At 42.3% G+C, this 13,839-nt stretch overlaps 1 protein-coding gene across 1 annotated transcript in view; it reads left to right on the top strand.

The window, feature by feature from the left end:
* The window catches only part of ARK2N (arkadia (RNF111) N-terminal like PKA signaling regulator 2N), a 68,016-nt gene extending 55,593 nt beyond the window's left edge, over window positions 1-12,423 (top strand). Inside the window, exons 4-5 of the mRNA XM_090037737.1 lie at window positions 4,011-4,137; window positions 9,394-12,423. Coding sequence (XP_089893863.1) covers window positions 4,011-4,137; window positions 9,394-9,583 — 317 coding nt within the window. The 3' untranslated portion in view covers window positions 9,584-12,423. The remainder of the gene's footprint in view (window positions 1-4,010; window positions 4,138-9,393) is intronic.
* Window positions 12,424-13,839: the final 1,416 nt, after the last annotated feature.

Consider the following 13,839-nt stretch of genomic DNA (forward strand, 5'->3'; position numbering starts at 1 on the left):
TTGGGGGAGCGGAGACAGTTGACCTATTCAGGATTAACTTTCCAAATCCAAAACAAAAGAGTCTTTGGGAACACTAAGACACAACATTGAAATCCTGGACTCTCCTGAAAAATCAGGACAGTTGGTGGCTTCCATGTATTCAGGGGCGTAACTGGCAAGTATTGCTCCCTGGAAAGTTTCGTAGATTCATAGTAGCTAGGGTCAGGAGGGACCTGAACATATAACCTAGCCTGACCGCCTGCCACAGGCAGGAATGAATGCTGGGTTCACGAGACCCCAGACAAGTGATCATCCAACCTCCTCTTGAATTTGCCCAAGGTAGGGGCGAGGACCACTTCCCTGGGAAGTTGGTTCCAGATTTTGGCCACCCTAACTGTAAAATATTGCCTTCTGACCTCTAACCTAAACCTATTCTCCATCAGCTTTTTAGTGTTGGTGCACAGTTCAGATCAGTGGCCAGAGCTTTATTTCTGCCTAGGGGTGGCATCCTCGCCACCATGACGCAGACCACCAGTTTTTGTTGCAGAAACAAAGGAGGTGATATCCCTGTGTCCGGTTCCTTGTCACCACTCTCTCACAGCAGTGAATCTCTGGCTGCTGTTTCTCCTACACCACCACCTCCTCCCACTGTCAGGGCCACTGCAGGGAAGGTACAGGACTATGTATGACGCCTAGGAAGTTGTGGCTAAGCAAATATTTTGGGCGCTTCTGCAAGTGCTGACCTTGGGCGGTAAACAAAATACCTCTTGTGCATGTCCACCTGATGCTAAGGAAAGCAAGACATTAGCAGACTAGGTATGTTACTGGGCATAGAATTTGTGTGCTAGACTTGGGCTTCCTAGATATGGTTTATCCTGTTTGCCATAATCCTGATCTGTCCCCCTGCTTCTGATGGAGGTGCATCTTTTTCTGTTGCTTGTGCTAATCATGGTTTCACTGTTGCCAGCTTCTTTCATGTCTGTGTGTTTGGAGTTGTTAAGCAGTGGTCTTATCTAACCCTGTTCCTTGGCACTTCCATTTCATGCTTCACAACATGCCAGCCACTTTTAGCTGAAAAATTATGCATTTACAATCCAGTATTTGGGATCGCTGGCAATCTGCTAACACTTTCTTAGGGATGCCCAGTTGGACTTGAATGAAGAGTTTATCCAGCCTTGACTATTTACTCATTTATAGGCAGCTCACAACTTTGTCTTTTTTTTTCTTTATAATTTATACATTTATGAGGTGGAAGCCCCCCATATGTATCAGGCCAGGACTTTCCTTCCCTTTCTAACCCTATTCGCAAGTCATCCCAAAAGCAGTGACCAAGGAAGCTGGGTCAGTCTCATTAAGTATGGTGAGGTAGCCACCCAAATTCAATCATAGACATGAAAGATAGAGAAACTTTATTAGGTCATCTAATCTGTTCCCCCCCCACACAGAGCAGGGTTATTTCCATCGGTGTATTCTCTGGCCTTGTATTTTGTCTTGGCCACTTTTTAAAAAACTTCCAGTGGTGTGGTTTGCAACAGACCCCCAAGATGTTATTCCACTGTCTTAATAGACTTCACTATTAGCAGGTTTTCTCAGGTGTTCATCCTAAATGTAGTTCGTTCTTGCTCCAAGCTTATTTACTTCTTGCACCACCCTAAAGTAGAAGTTCTACGAGTGCTTAGGCTTTCTTATTGGTAAAAGTTATGATGTCTCGTCCTCTTCCTGCCCCTCCTCCATTTTCCTTTTAGCTGGTTGTCAGCCAAGCTAGATATCCTGTCTGATTAGTTTTCCTTTATATACTCCTCTTCTTGAATGATACAGTTGTGTGAGCTACTTCCTTACACAATAGAAAAAGCAAGCTTTTTTTCTTCAAGTCTGTCCAACATCCTCAGATCACCGCTAAGCACTTAAGAGATACAGACTTTAATTTTACTTGGTGACTGGGAGTAGTTGATCTTTTATGGGATGTATCACCATAGTACCAAAGGCTTTTTGGGTCTGATTATCTCTCTTAGGTGTTTCTGTGTGTTTGTTATCTAATATCTCTAAAACAAAGCTTCACTGTAAGATTCAGTGTGTTCCATTTAGAGTTAGGGCTTTGTCTGCTGTGCATTGTTAATGTAGCACATGGCAGGGGATGTAAAACCTCACTGCTTTCTACTTATGGTCTCCTTAATGAATCCCTCAAATGAATAATCCCTGAGGGAGCCTATTAAAACAACAACTCTGCCCTACACAGATCTTTACAAAACTTGTATAAAAACACTTGTTTTTTCAAATCGAATCCCCAGCAATAGCTTTGTATATTGCATATTTCTAATGCATCTCTTGCCCTATATTATTCAGACTGTTCTTCTGAAGTCTACAGGGCCATTTGTAATAAAAATACCAGAATTATTTTCATGCAGGCGTGACGCCAGTAAAAACTACTACTGTATATTTAGCATTATGTTTCCTCTTAAATGCCTTTAAAATAAATTCATTGCTAATAACAAGTTCTGTAACGGTTCAAATCTTCATTATCCCCTTGGAAGATGCAGGCAGGTGGTGGCCATTATAAAAGTGTGTCTGCATCTCTACTCTCACGGACCCAGAGGGACAGATTTACCTCTTCAGCTTCGTCTGTGCAAAAATGAAGTTGGTTTCCTAGATATGGGGACTTTGCTATCTTTAACTTTCCCTGAGCCTGATGAAGGGCATGTGAGCCCGAAAACTTGCAGAAAAACATATATTCTTTTGCAGTTTCTCAGTTGGTCTAATACAAGGTATCATCTCTGAACCAAGAGTTCTAGAGTTTTGCATTCCGCATCTCCTACACATTTATGTTAGGTCACCTTTGTGGATAATAATTCAGTTTTCATGTCTGTGTCTTTGGTAAGACTTATAAAGGTCAAATATGGTAATTTGTTTTCATTAGGAAGACCCCTGTCTCCTAGGAATAGCTATTTGAGATGACCATCTTTTCCTAAACCATCAGATAGTCTTATATGGAACGAGTCCTGGTTTCTGCTGAGCATAGCTGGTTTTGTAGCAACAGCTTAAAGATGGCAGAATGTGGTGGAGTGGCTGGAAGAAAGTTTTCAGCACAAAACTGCCTGTTTGTTGGTTAGGTGCCCCAGGTTAGGTGTTTAGCTTAGCTGACCACCAGCTAAGGGGGACATGGAGGAGGAGGAAGGGGCAGCTAAGCTAAACACCTAATCTGGGGCATCTAACTGTACGGTTTAGAAAACCTCTAAGCCCTTGGAGAACTGGTTATACCTTAGGGTGGTTCAAACGGGCAGGACAGACTACTAGTGGCATCCTAGAGAAGACTCCTCCCCAGTTGGACGGTGGAATAGAGACGTGGGGTGAAATCCTAGGAGATAGTTTGAGACCTAGCCAAGACGGCTTTCCTGCTGGAAGGCACTAGCAGTCGAAATCTTTCCCTCCTTTAGCATAAGGTACAGTTTGGCCTGGATGTAGCTTGTCTCCAGGTAGTAAGGGGGGTAAGTATTTGTAATGTATTACAGGCAAAGAACCTAATTCTTTTAGAAGTGGGAAGCTTTTGATACACTAACATTAGGTATTATTTATGGTTATGTGACGGCTTCATTGCCTAAATGGGGATGTCCAACTGGTGGCTTTTGGGCTGAATGTAGCCCCCAAGGGGTTAATCTACAGGCCCTGGGCTCCCCCTGTACCCCTATAGCTCTGGTTGCAGTAGGTTGGGGTGGGGAAGCCCCACACTGTCTGTGTACAGTGCAGTGGTGGGGGATACCCCTGTGGGAGGCACTTGGCTCACACTGGTCCCTGTACCAGGAGAAGTTAGCCCTGGCCAAAACCATTAAAAACCCCATTGGACAAATCCTGTGAATATCCAATATCAAAGCTATCCTGCTTTAGCAGAGAACAGCACAGGCTGATCTAACTGGTTTTTCCAGTCTTAGATACTTTGATTTGTGCTTAGTTTGAGGAGAAATATTTTTCACCAATGGATTTGCAAGTTATGAAGTATGTTAAAATTCTGGGTCTGTTTGTATTTTCCTTCTGTACAGGCCACTTGGATCCAGGATTCCTAGCAAGTGAAAAGACCTCTTGTGGCAATGCCCAGATCAATGAAGAAATTAACATTGCCTCTTCTGATAGTGAAGTGGAGATTGTGGGAGTTCAGGAGCATGCAAGGTACTCATTTTTTTTTTTTCCTTTTGATGTGGAGTCCTTCATTTTATCATAGGACTTGAATAGGCAAAATAAATGAGGAGGGAAAATGCAGGCTGAATTGTAGTGTTACAGCTCTTCAACCATGACTGATGCCAGAAGTCCAGAAGATATGCTGTTCCTGTGCTTTGCCCATCACTTTGATACTAAAGTGCCTACTTTCTTTAGTCTGGTAATGTTTCCACATTAAGTGTTTGATTTGATATAAGATACACTAATAGGCTAAGTATTGCTGCTACTGGAATCACTTGCTTAATTCATCTCTGTGCATATAAAAACATTAATAGGCTAGACAATGTTTTGTGTTTTTTTTTAAGGGCTTCCCGTGTGCAAGTATGTATGTGTGGTTTTGTTTTGTTTTGTTTGTTTGTTTTTTACAGTTGGTTCCCTTTAAACAAAGTATATTAAAAGTTGTCAGGATATTTGATTTCATTCCTTATTTTAAGAAGGAGGAAGGCTGTATGCACTGTAACAGTTAATGTTGTAAATGTAAGGAGGCCTGCTGGATCTTAAATTTAACTAACGCTTATGGATGTTAATTTTATTTGAAGATGCAGGCCAGTCCCACCTGGAGACTAGTGTTTAGGATCATAACGTTCCTCAGGTGGCCTTGCTGCCACATTTGTATTTAAGCTTCACTTATCCCTTTTCTTTTCATGCTTCCTTTCACCATTTAGTTGGTTCATGGTGCCATAAGCCTTTTAAGATTGGGGCATAGACATGCCTTTTTTCAGCCCATGGAGCTGAATTGGTAAAACACAATTGCGGTTGTAGAGGGAATCAGTTAGGCAGGCTGAGGCAGGACTGGAGCGTAGGCTGGCTACAACAATCAAGGACAATAAAAAGTCCTCCTACAGATAAATAGCGAGCAAAAGGAAGGCACAGAGTAACATAGGGCCCCTGCAGGACAAATCAGGCAGGACAGTTGGTGGTTGACGCAAGAAAAAAGGCAGACCTCTTCAATGAGTTCTTTGCTTCAGTATTCCTAAGTACTGACCAAGACAATCCTCCCACCTTGAACATAGCCAGATGTCCAAAAGGCACCAGACCGCCAAAGGTTAGTGCTGACTTAATTAAGGAGCACTTAGAGGGGCTGGATGGGTACAAGTCAGCTGGCCCGGGCTACCTCCATCCACGGGTGCTGAAGGACTTGGCCAGTGTCATAGCTGAGCTGCTGGCATGGCTGTTTGGGCACTTATGGTACTCTGGCCAGGTCCCTGAGGATTGGAAAAGGGCCAGCATGGTGCCCATTTTTAAGAAGGGATCAGCTGGGTAACTTTAGGCCAGTCAGTCTTACCTCTATCCTTGGAAAAATACTGGAAAAGTCATCAAAGAGTGCATTTGTGAAGGCCCAGCAGGGGAAATGATGCTGAAAGGAAACCAGCATGGGTTCATCACAGGTAGATCCCGCCTGGCAAACCTTATAGCTTTAATGACCAGGTCACACATTGCCTTGATACAGGAGCTGAGGCTGATGTCATCTACCTGGACTTTAAGAAGGTCTTCAATACAGTTTTGCATCCTATTCTCATAGGAATAGGAGCACCCTCTCCCAAGTTCACAGATGATACTAAGTTATGGGGCAAAGTTAACACACGGGAGGGCAGGGAGCAGAAACAGGCCGATTTGGACAGGTTGGATCAACGGGCAGAAAGAAATAGGATGCAATTCAACAAAGATAAATGTAAGGTACTCCACCTCGGGAGGAGGAATCCCCAGCACATCTACAGGTTGGGGGAATGACCTCCTCCACGGCTGAGAGGGATCTTGTAGTCATAGTTGACTCCAAGATGAACATGAGCTGGCAGTGTAACGAGGCCATCAACAAAGCCAGTTGCACCTTGTCATGCATTAGCAGATGCATGGCCAACAGAGCAAGGGAGGTGATGCTCTGCCTCTATGCGGCACTGGTCAGGCTGCAGTTGGAGGACTGTGTCCAGTTCTGGGCGCCGCCCTTCAAGAGGGACACGGAAAATCTGGAGACGGTTCAGAGGGTCCTTTGCTTGATTAGTGGCCTCTGTGCAAGACCCTACAAGGGGAGGTTGAGGAATCTGGATCTCTTCAGCCTCCGCAAGAGACATCTGAGGGGAGAACTTGTAGCTGCCTATATGTTTATCAAGGGAAGACAACAAGGAAGTGGAGATGCGCTATTTATCAGAGCACCCCTAGGAGTACTAGGAATGATGGCTGCAAACTAGTGGAGAGTAGATTCAGGTTAGACATTAGGAAGACATTTTTTACAGTGCGGGTGGCCAGAATCTGGAACGGGCTTCTAATAGAGGTGGTACTATCACCTAACTTTGAGGTCTTCAAGAGGAGGCTTGATAGACACCTGGCTGGGGTCGTTTAACCTTGGTCCTCTTTCCTGCCAAGGGCAGGAGGTCGGACATAGTGATCCTTTGTGGTCCCTTCTGACTACAGTCTATGGATTGTGTACACAAAGTGCTGCCTGGAACATGCATAGGCAGCCTGTGGCCGGGGTGGGGTGGGGTGGGCAGGGATGTGTCGTGGCAGGAGTAATATAATCAGAGCTCTGTACCCTGCATACTCCTTCACAGGGCTGGGAACGAAGTATCCAATGTGGAGCATCCACATTGTGTCCTTTATGGTCCTGGACACAATGTAGCCCTGTGGCATTTGGGGTGGGAAGGAATATGAGGATGACAGAGTCTTATGATGTGTTGAGAAACCTTTTGGGGTCTGTCCTGCTTGGGAATAGATGAATTCAGTAGGCACTGTCCCAGTTGAATGTCATCCAGTACATGTACTCTATGTGAAAACTTACTTGTAGAGGACTTACCAATGCCATTTACTCGTTTGCATCAGTATTGATAAATGCCATTGAGACAAAACAGTGTGGGGATTCCTGTCTTGATTCAATACGCAGCTACTGGTGAACGCTATGCTTAGTGGGCATCGGGTTGTTCAAGCAGGGGTGCAATTCCAGGCTCTTCAACAATAGAGACTGGTTAGAAACTCATTTCACACTTCTTTTTTACTTGAGTCATCTGCAGCTGCATTTTTCCTTTGTGCTCATCACCATTCTGCCATATCTGGGGAGACCGTATCTCATCGGTTCCTCTTGAAAGTTGCCTCTTGTGGTTGTTTGTATCCTGTTTAGAATTTTATTTCTCTTTCAGGTCTAGGCTTGCAGTTACGAAGTATTGATGGGATTCTGGCAGGGTTGTCATTTGGAAAAGGTTTTAGGTTTTTGATCAGTACTTTCTGCATACTTCTTGAGACTTGGATTCAGTTCTGTTGCTTGCACTGTTTATTTTTATGTGCTCCATCTTCCATGTTGTTGCTGAATTGGTGTGGGATATTGAACTCCTGAGTTTGTGTCTCCTTCATTTGTCATTTTCCAGATTCTTAGCGAGTTGGTGGTGATTTTCATCATTCAAAACTATTGGGCATTTCCTAGAACACAGCCCATTTGATAGTCATGTGCTGTTTTTGTTCAGTTTTGTTTAATTTTGTTTAATAGATTTTATTTTCATGCGTGTATGTAAAACAATCTTCCACTGTTTCTCCCTCTTCTGGTTTTGTTGCCTTTTACTTGAAGATGTCTCCACCTTAGCCACAGGTTGGAAAGCATGTTTCTTGAGCTACGTTTGATTGAGCTACTTTTGCTCTTGGCTACTTTGTGTGAATTGTTCAAGGGTATGACTTTTTTTGTTTTGTTTTGGTTAAGTATCATTTCCATGCAGCATTTCATAGACAGATTTATCATCTTCAGGGGGAGAAGATACTTTGGGGTTTTAGGTGTCTAAGAAGCTGTTGTTTTACACCAGGATGCTGCATTGTAACGGTGGTCCTAGGGACACGTTCCAGTACCATACAGTACATTTTCTTACGTCACTATGTTATGACTAAAAGCATTTAAAAAAAATCCTAAATACTGGATATGAACTCAAATCTTCCACTGCAGACAGGGAACCTTAGATAGATATTATTGGTCCCCAGAATACATGAGGAAAGCAATAGCTTGAGAAGCCATCCTGAACTTTTATATAGCTAAATAGCATATTAAAAGAAGAATAGGGTAGATGAATGCTGCGTTCTGATATTTTAAAGAGCGGTAAAGGAGATCTGATTTATCTTAAAATTATTTTGAGCAAAGGAAGATTGTCACCAAGCAGAATTAGAAAAATCTCAACCTCCCCCCTTAGAGAAGAGGTGGGAAATGTAACCTGAGCGGTTGTGAGAATTTTTTTCCAAACTGCATCATTTAAAATTGAAAACAAGCATGCATGCATATGCATGTCTGTACACACACGTTGTAATAAACAGCAGGATGGGATGAAGGTTTTACTAGCATTTATTTAAGAACACTGCCAGTGAATGATGTGACAATCCTAAAAGAGTGCCAATCGCATATCATCCGTTTTCTAGTTTCTTCCTAATTATGAGCACTTCTCATGACACATACCCATATGCACTATAACAGTGAGAAGTAAGATGCAAATTAGCATAATTTAAGTGTGATTTAAAGTGTTCAGGCATGTATTTAACTTTAAACACGATGAAGTCTCATTTATTCAGATGATTACAAGCAGAAGTGATTTGCTGAATTAGGACCTTAGGTTTGTTCGGTACAGTAAACTGGCATTTGCCCAGATGTTGGCAGTCTTGAATTAAGCTGGACAAAGGGAATGGCTTTATTTTAAAAAATAAATACAGTACATAGTTACTTGTCATCTGTAATAATGGTAATATATGTAATATAAAGACAATTATGTCCTCTGTTAATAGGGACCTGTTTTCATAAATGGAAATGTTCTTTCTTTTTCTTGTCATGGTTTGCACCCTAGAAAAATTCCCCTGAAGTCCAGGGCCAGCCCCCAGGCTGGAGTTTCCAGCAGACCAACTGTTTCTTTGCCCCAGGACTGGGTAGGTTTCTGACTAGATCATGATGCCACGTGCTGTTGGGCAGGTAATCTCTTGTAACAGGCATGCATGGTTCCCAGTGACTTTATCAGGGCCTCAGTCATATCCACTGGCAGCAGTTATTTATTTTTTGGTCTCACGGTCAAGGGCTTTCAGGTCAACATGTGTTGAAAAGCTGTAGCAAGTCCTGTGAGCGAGCTCACAAATGGAAAAGCTTGTGATCAAATTTTGGAGACAGATGTATATTAATCATGTGTAAATTAACATTGCAGCTGAGACTTGCATGGAACACTGATAGTAGTGCTAATATTTGTGCTCTTTGTTTTGCTGCAGGTGTGTACACCCTCGGGGAGGGGTGATTCAGAGTGTGTCTTCCTGGAAGCATGGCTCAGGCTCGCAGTACATTAGCACTCGGCAAACACAATCATGGACAGCTGTGACTCCCCAGCAGAATTGGTCTTCGCCCCCAGAAGTAGTTGATCTCACATTGGATGAGGACACCAGGCGCAAATATCTACTGTAATGCAATGTCACTGTGTTTTTGCCCCTGCCCTTCCCCTTTGTGGCCCAGAAGTTCATTGTTATAGCTTCAGCTTCAGAAGCCTTGTTCCTGGCGTTAGGAATCCAAACTCATGGAGAAGTTGGTTTTCCATAAGAATGCAGTGTAATTTTAATATCACTTACCTTCTCAAAGGAAGATTTTTCCCAGTATGAAAACTTGGTAGCACTGAATTTAAATGACAACTACAGATATGCATAATGTGTGCGTGTGAATCTGAAGAAATAATTGTGTATACAGTTGCGGCCTCCCACCCTCTCCCATCTCTGACATCAAAATTATTTAAATTTATCGATCACACTGATTTTTCTTTGTAGAAGTTAGTGGTTTTGCTGTGTGAGCATCGGTAAGTTTAAGCAGTGCTGGGGCCCTGTTAACTTCACTGGAACTGCAGGTGCTCAGCATTTCTGAAAATAGGGCCAAGAGTATTTTATATCCAGGCTGATTTGGTCGTTTGATACAAAAGGCCCATGACGTGCACTGAAACAGCTTTTTAATTAAATGGAGTTTTTATTTTCTATGTAATTTATAGTTTACATGCTAGTCAGTGCTTTTAGTCTTCTGTCTACCTGACTGCTGTGCTTTACTGGTCATTTCATGCCTCTTGTGTATTTTTTAATAGTGACTTCAGAGCAGCTGATCATCACAAAGTATAAGAAAGTAGAGCATCATAAAAAGGCTGAGCCCTCCACGCCCATTTTTAAAATAGCCGTATACCTAGCATTTTAAGATCTTTCTGGAACGTTTTCTCGTGCTTCTCTCTTGTTTCCTTTCCCTTTCTTCAAATCCTGTAAGGCCCCATTCCAGCCAAGTACTTTACCATATGTGTAACTTGAAGCCCTGAAGTAACCCGCCTTGGAGTCAGTGGCCTGCTCAAATGTGTGAAACTGTGGCTGATACTGAAGTATTTTGTAGGACCGAGGCTAAAAGTTGTCATCCTTTGTTCTAGGCAGAAGTTGTCAGCCTTTGTTCTAGGCAGTTCTGCCCTGTTCTCCTAACCCCCTGGCCAAGCCTCGGTAGTCTTGGAATCTCCCTTCAGGGTCTCATCCTGGAAACACTTGCTATTAGATTGTGGAGCTTACTACAGCAAAAAAAAATAAAATAAAAAAAATGGATAGTTCATTCTTCAGCTGTAGTCCTTGTAGTGAGTATTGGCATTTTGGCCCTTAATCTGTTAAAGTGACTCTTGTTCAAGGCAAAAACCAAAGACTGAAAATAAGAAGGTATCCACCTTAAACATCGCCTGTGCAATTAAAATGTATCATTTTCTGATCAAAATGCTTTAAATGCATTTTTTACAGTGCAGACATGGGGGTTTTTACCACCTGGGGGTTAAACCATATGACAGATGGGACAACTTGCATCCTATTTTCATTTAGCATTAATTTGGGTAGGACACAATTTGCTTGGCTTGGAAAAAGCTGCATATTTGACAAGTTTTCTTTTTGGTGGCACAATTTCTTTTTTTTTTTTTTTTTTTTTTTTTTAGAGCGATTGAATATATTTAATAACAACATTTCTTTGCTTCAAAAAGTGGAAAAGTTATGATTGCACTTTAAAGAATGTCTTGGTAACAAATTTGTGTCCTGGCCTAATGGTTTCTGAAACAATTATACTGTGATCAGTGTATTGCATGCCCATAACCTGAAGTACTTGGTACTTCTCACTTTTGTGTCTTTGTTTGGGGCTGGGAGGGAGTGGAGTGAATGTGATCCCTACTCATTGCAATAGAGAGAAGTCTGTAATCCCGGCACACCATAGTAATAGTGGCTATTGATCTTTTTATGCTAACTTGCTAATTGCATAACTCTTCCATCATTTTAGCAAACTGGCATCATAAAGTAAATTAACTTGGGGGCTGGACTCGATGATCTCCCGAGGTCCCTTCCAGCCCTAATGTCTATGTAATGTCTACGAAATTTAGTTTGGCTGCTTTTCACTGTTTCATGAAGTTGTCTTTTAAAGCTCAGTTTCTAAGAAAGCTGCAGGGACCTATTCATAGTCCTTCCATTAAAAAAACAAAATGCAAACTAATTCTGTTTTCAGTTTGTATATGATATGACTTCCATGTGTATATAAAAATGACTGCGTCCTAACTAAACTTCCTCCAATTGTGCACTGTGTTTGTTTAAACAAATCACGTATTTTAGCCTGATGCCAGTTTTCTTTTATTTAAGACACTACATATTTCTTTGACTCTTAACAAATTTTAAAGGGTATTGATCTGAAAACCACAATCACTGGATAGCTAAGACCTGTTTCTTTTTCTTGTTTTTTTTGGGGTGGGGGTGGGGGAGGGATGGGATTATTTTTTTAGGGGGAGCAAGTTGTGCCTCGACATTTTTTTGCTCCTCTCAACAGGAAAGTGAAATATTAGCCATTGTATGGCTAAGAACCAGTGCACTTGGGGCCTGATCCAAAACCCACTGAAGTTGATGGTGAGCTTTTCCATTCATTTCAGTGTGCATTGGCTCAAGCCTTTTATGGTTCAGCAGTTCCTCTGTTGCTGGAGTTTGAACTTGGAATCTTCTGTATTGAAGACAAATCATTGCTTAGAGTTAAATGTTGAAATGTGCAACTCGAGTTAAAAATTTGGTTCTTCTTGACACTCATTATTTAGTTCTCTTTTCCATCTAGTATTTAATGGTCTTTGGAGAAAAAAATAATAATAAAAGAGTGTTATATATATAAATATATATAAATATATATATTTTTGGTGCAAGATGAGACCTTCTGTTTTTGAAACAAGTCTGTAGCATAAAGGTTAAACTATTTTAAGACAAAATAAAATAAAATAGAGTGTATTATTTAAACAATATTATCTTGTGTGGTATTTTTTTCTACTTTCACTTAACGTGTTGATACTTTGCATGTCCATAAAATAAAGACTAAGCTCAGAAATTTGGTTCTATAGCTTCAGAATTCAGTCCTATTCCCTCCTTTTAACATCTTCCTTGATAGATAGATGTATGTTGTGGTGTTTGGGTTTTTTTTTTTTCCTGATCCCAAAGGCATCTCTTTACTTCAGATGCAGTCCAGTATGACCATTATGGATTATAGCATTGGTGGAAGTTGATTTATAGCAGTGGTCTCCAGCCTTTTTAGGTAGATACCTTTTGCCATTTAAAAGCAACCCAAGACGCACACAGCAGATAAGTCTGTGGAGGGGGAAGGGTGGGGGGCAGATGAAGGCAGAGGGACAAAAAATAGTTTGGGGGTGTGCCTCCCCAGCAGGTAAGTCCAACCCAGCTGGGGCCTCACTCAGCTTACCCCAGTCCTGCCTTTGCAGCACCGTCCCTCACCGTGGGGGCCTCAATCTAGCCCCCACCCCTTCCCTCCCCCACGGACTGACCTGCTGGGTTGGGGCACACATGTACTCAGCCCCCAACCCCAGCCTTAGATAGACTCCAAGATGCTCCCAAGATCTACTGGTGGATCAAGATCCACTGGTTGGTGTTCACTGATTTACAGGCACTGGATACTAAATACCTACAGGACCTAGCTAGATATGGGTATTAAAAATGCAGATTTCTACCTGGCCATGTGCCTTCTACCCAACTTCAAATTTATCTGCTGAGACTCCCTGTATAGATGAAAATACAGCTCAGTGTCTCTTGACACTCCAAGATACAAAGCTGATACTCCATGCCTTACCCAGGACTGTCCCCAGCTATCTGAGAGCACATCTTTTCTTCTGTGGCTGTGGCCACCCATGACAACATCATGTTGGACATGTGAAACTGCAGGAACTTCCCTGGGAATCAAATGTGGCCTGTAGAACTTATTCCAGGAGGAGATAAATATGTCTGGGACTTCTCGCCCCTTCAGAACTAAATGCAAAGGTCTCTTCTTTAAGTGAGCTGCCTGTACTTAGGCCTGGCCACACCTATGAGGTTTTGGGAGACAGGAGAAGACCTGCTGCTTTTACAAGTCAAATCATGCAGTGGAAAGTTCTGTTTAGTATGGGCATCTATATCGGATGAGGAGGTTCCTGGGTAAAGTAGTGATACGGACCAGGCCCATTAAATACCAATGAAGGGCATTTTTGCATGTGTTCCTGGACGTGGCACTCAGCCCTTTAATTAGCAAGCCACTCTAATTAAAAGCGCCCACACATCATATGCATCAGTGTTGCCACATGTCCCTGCACTGAAAAAACGGCAGCAGGGCACTTTGAACTGAAGCTCATTGGATGTGTTTTATTTCAAAGCGCCCCGCTA

Source organism: Crocodylus siamensis, chromosome 3 (assembly GCF_052110815.1).
Source record: "Crocodylus siamensis isolate JL-2025a chromosome 3, ASM5211081v1, whole genome shotgun sequence".
NCBI classification, from domain to species: Eukaryota; Metazoa; Chordata; order Crocodylia; family Crocodylidae; genus Crocodylus; species Crocodylus siamensis.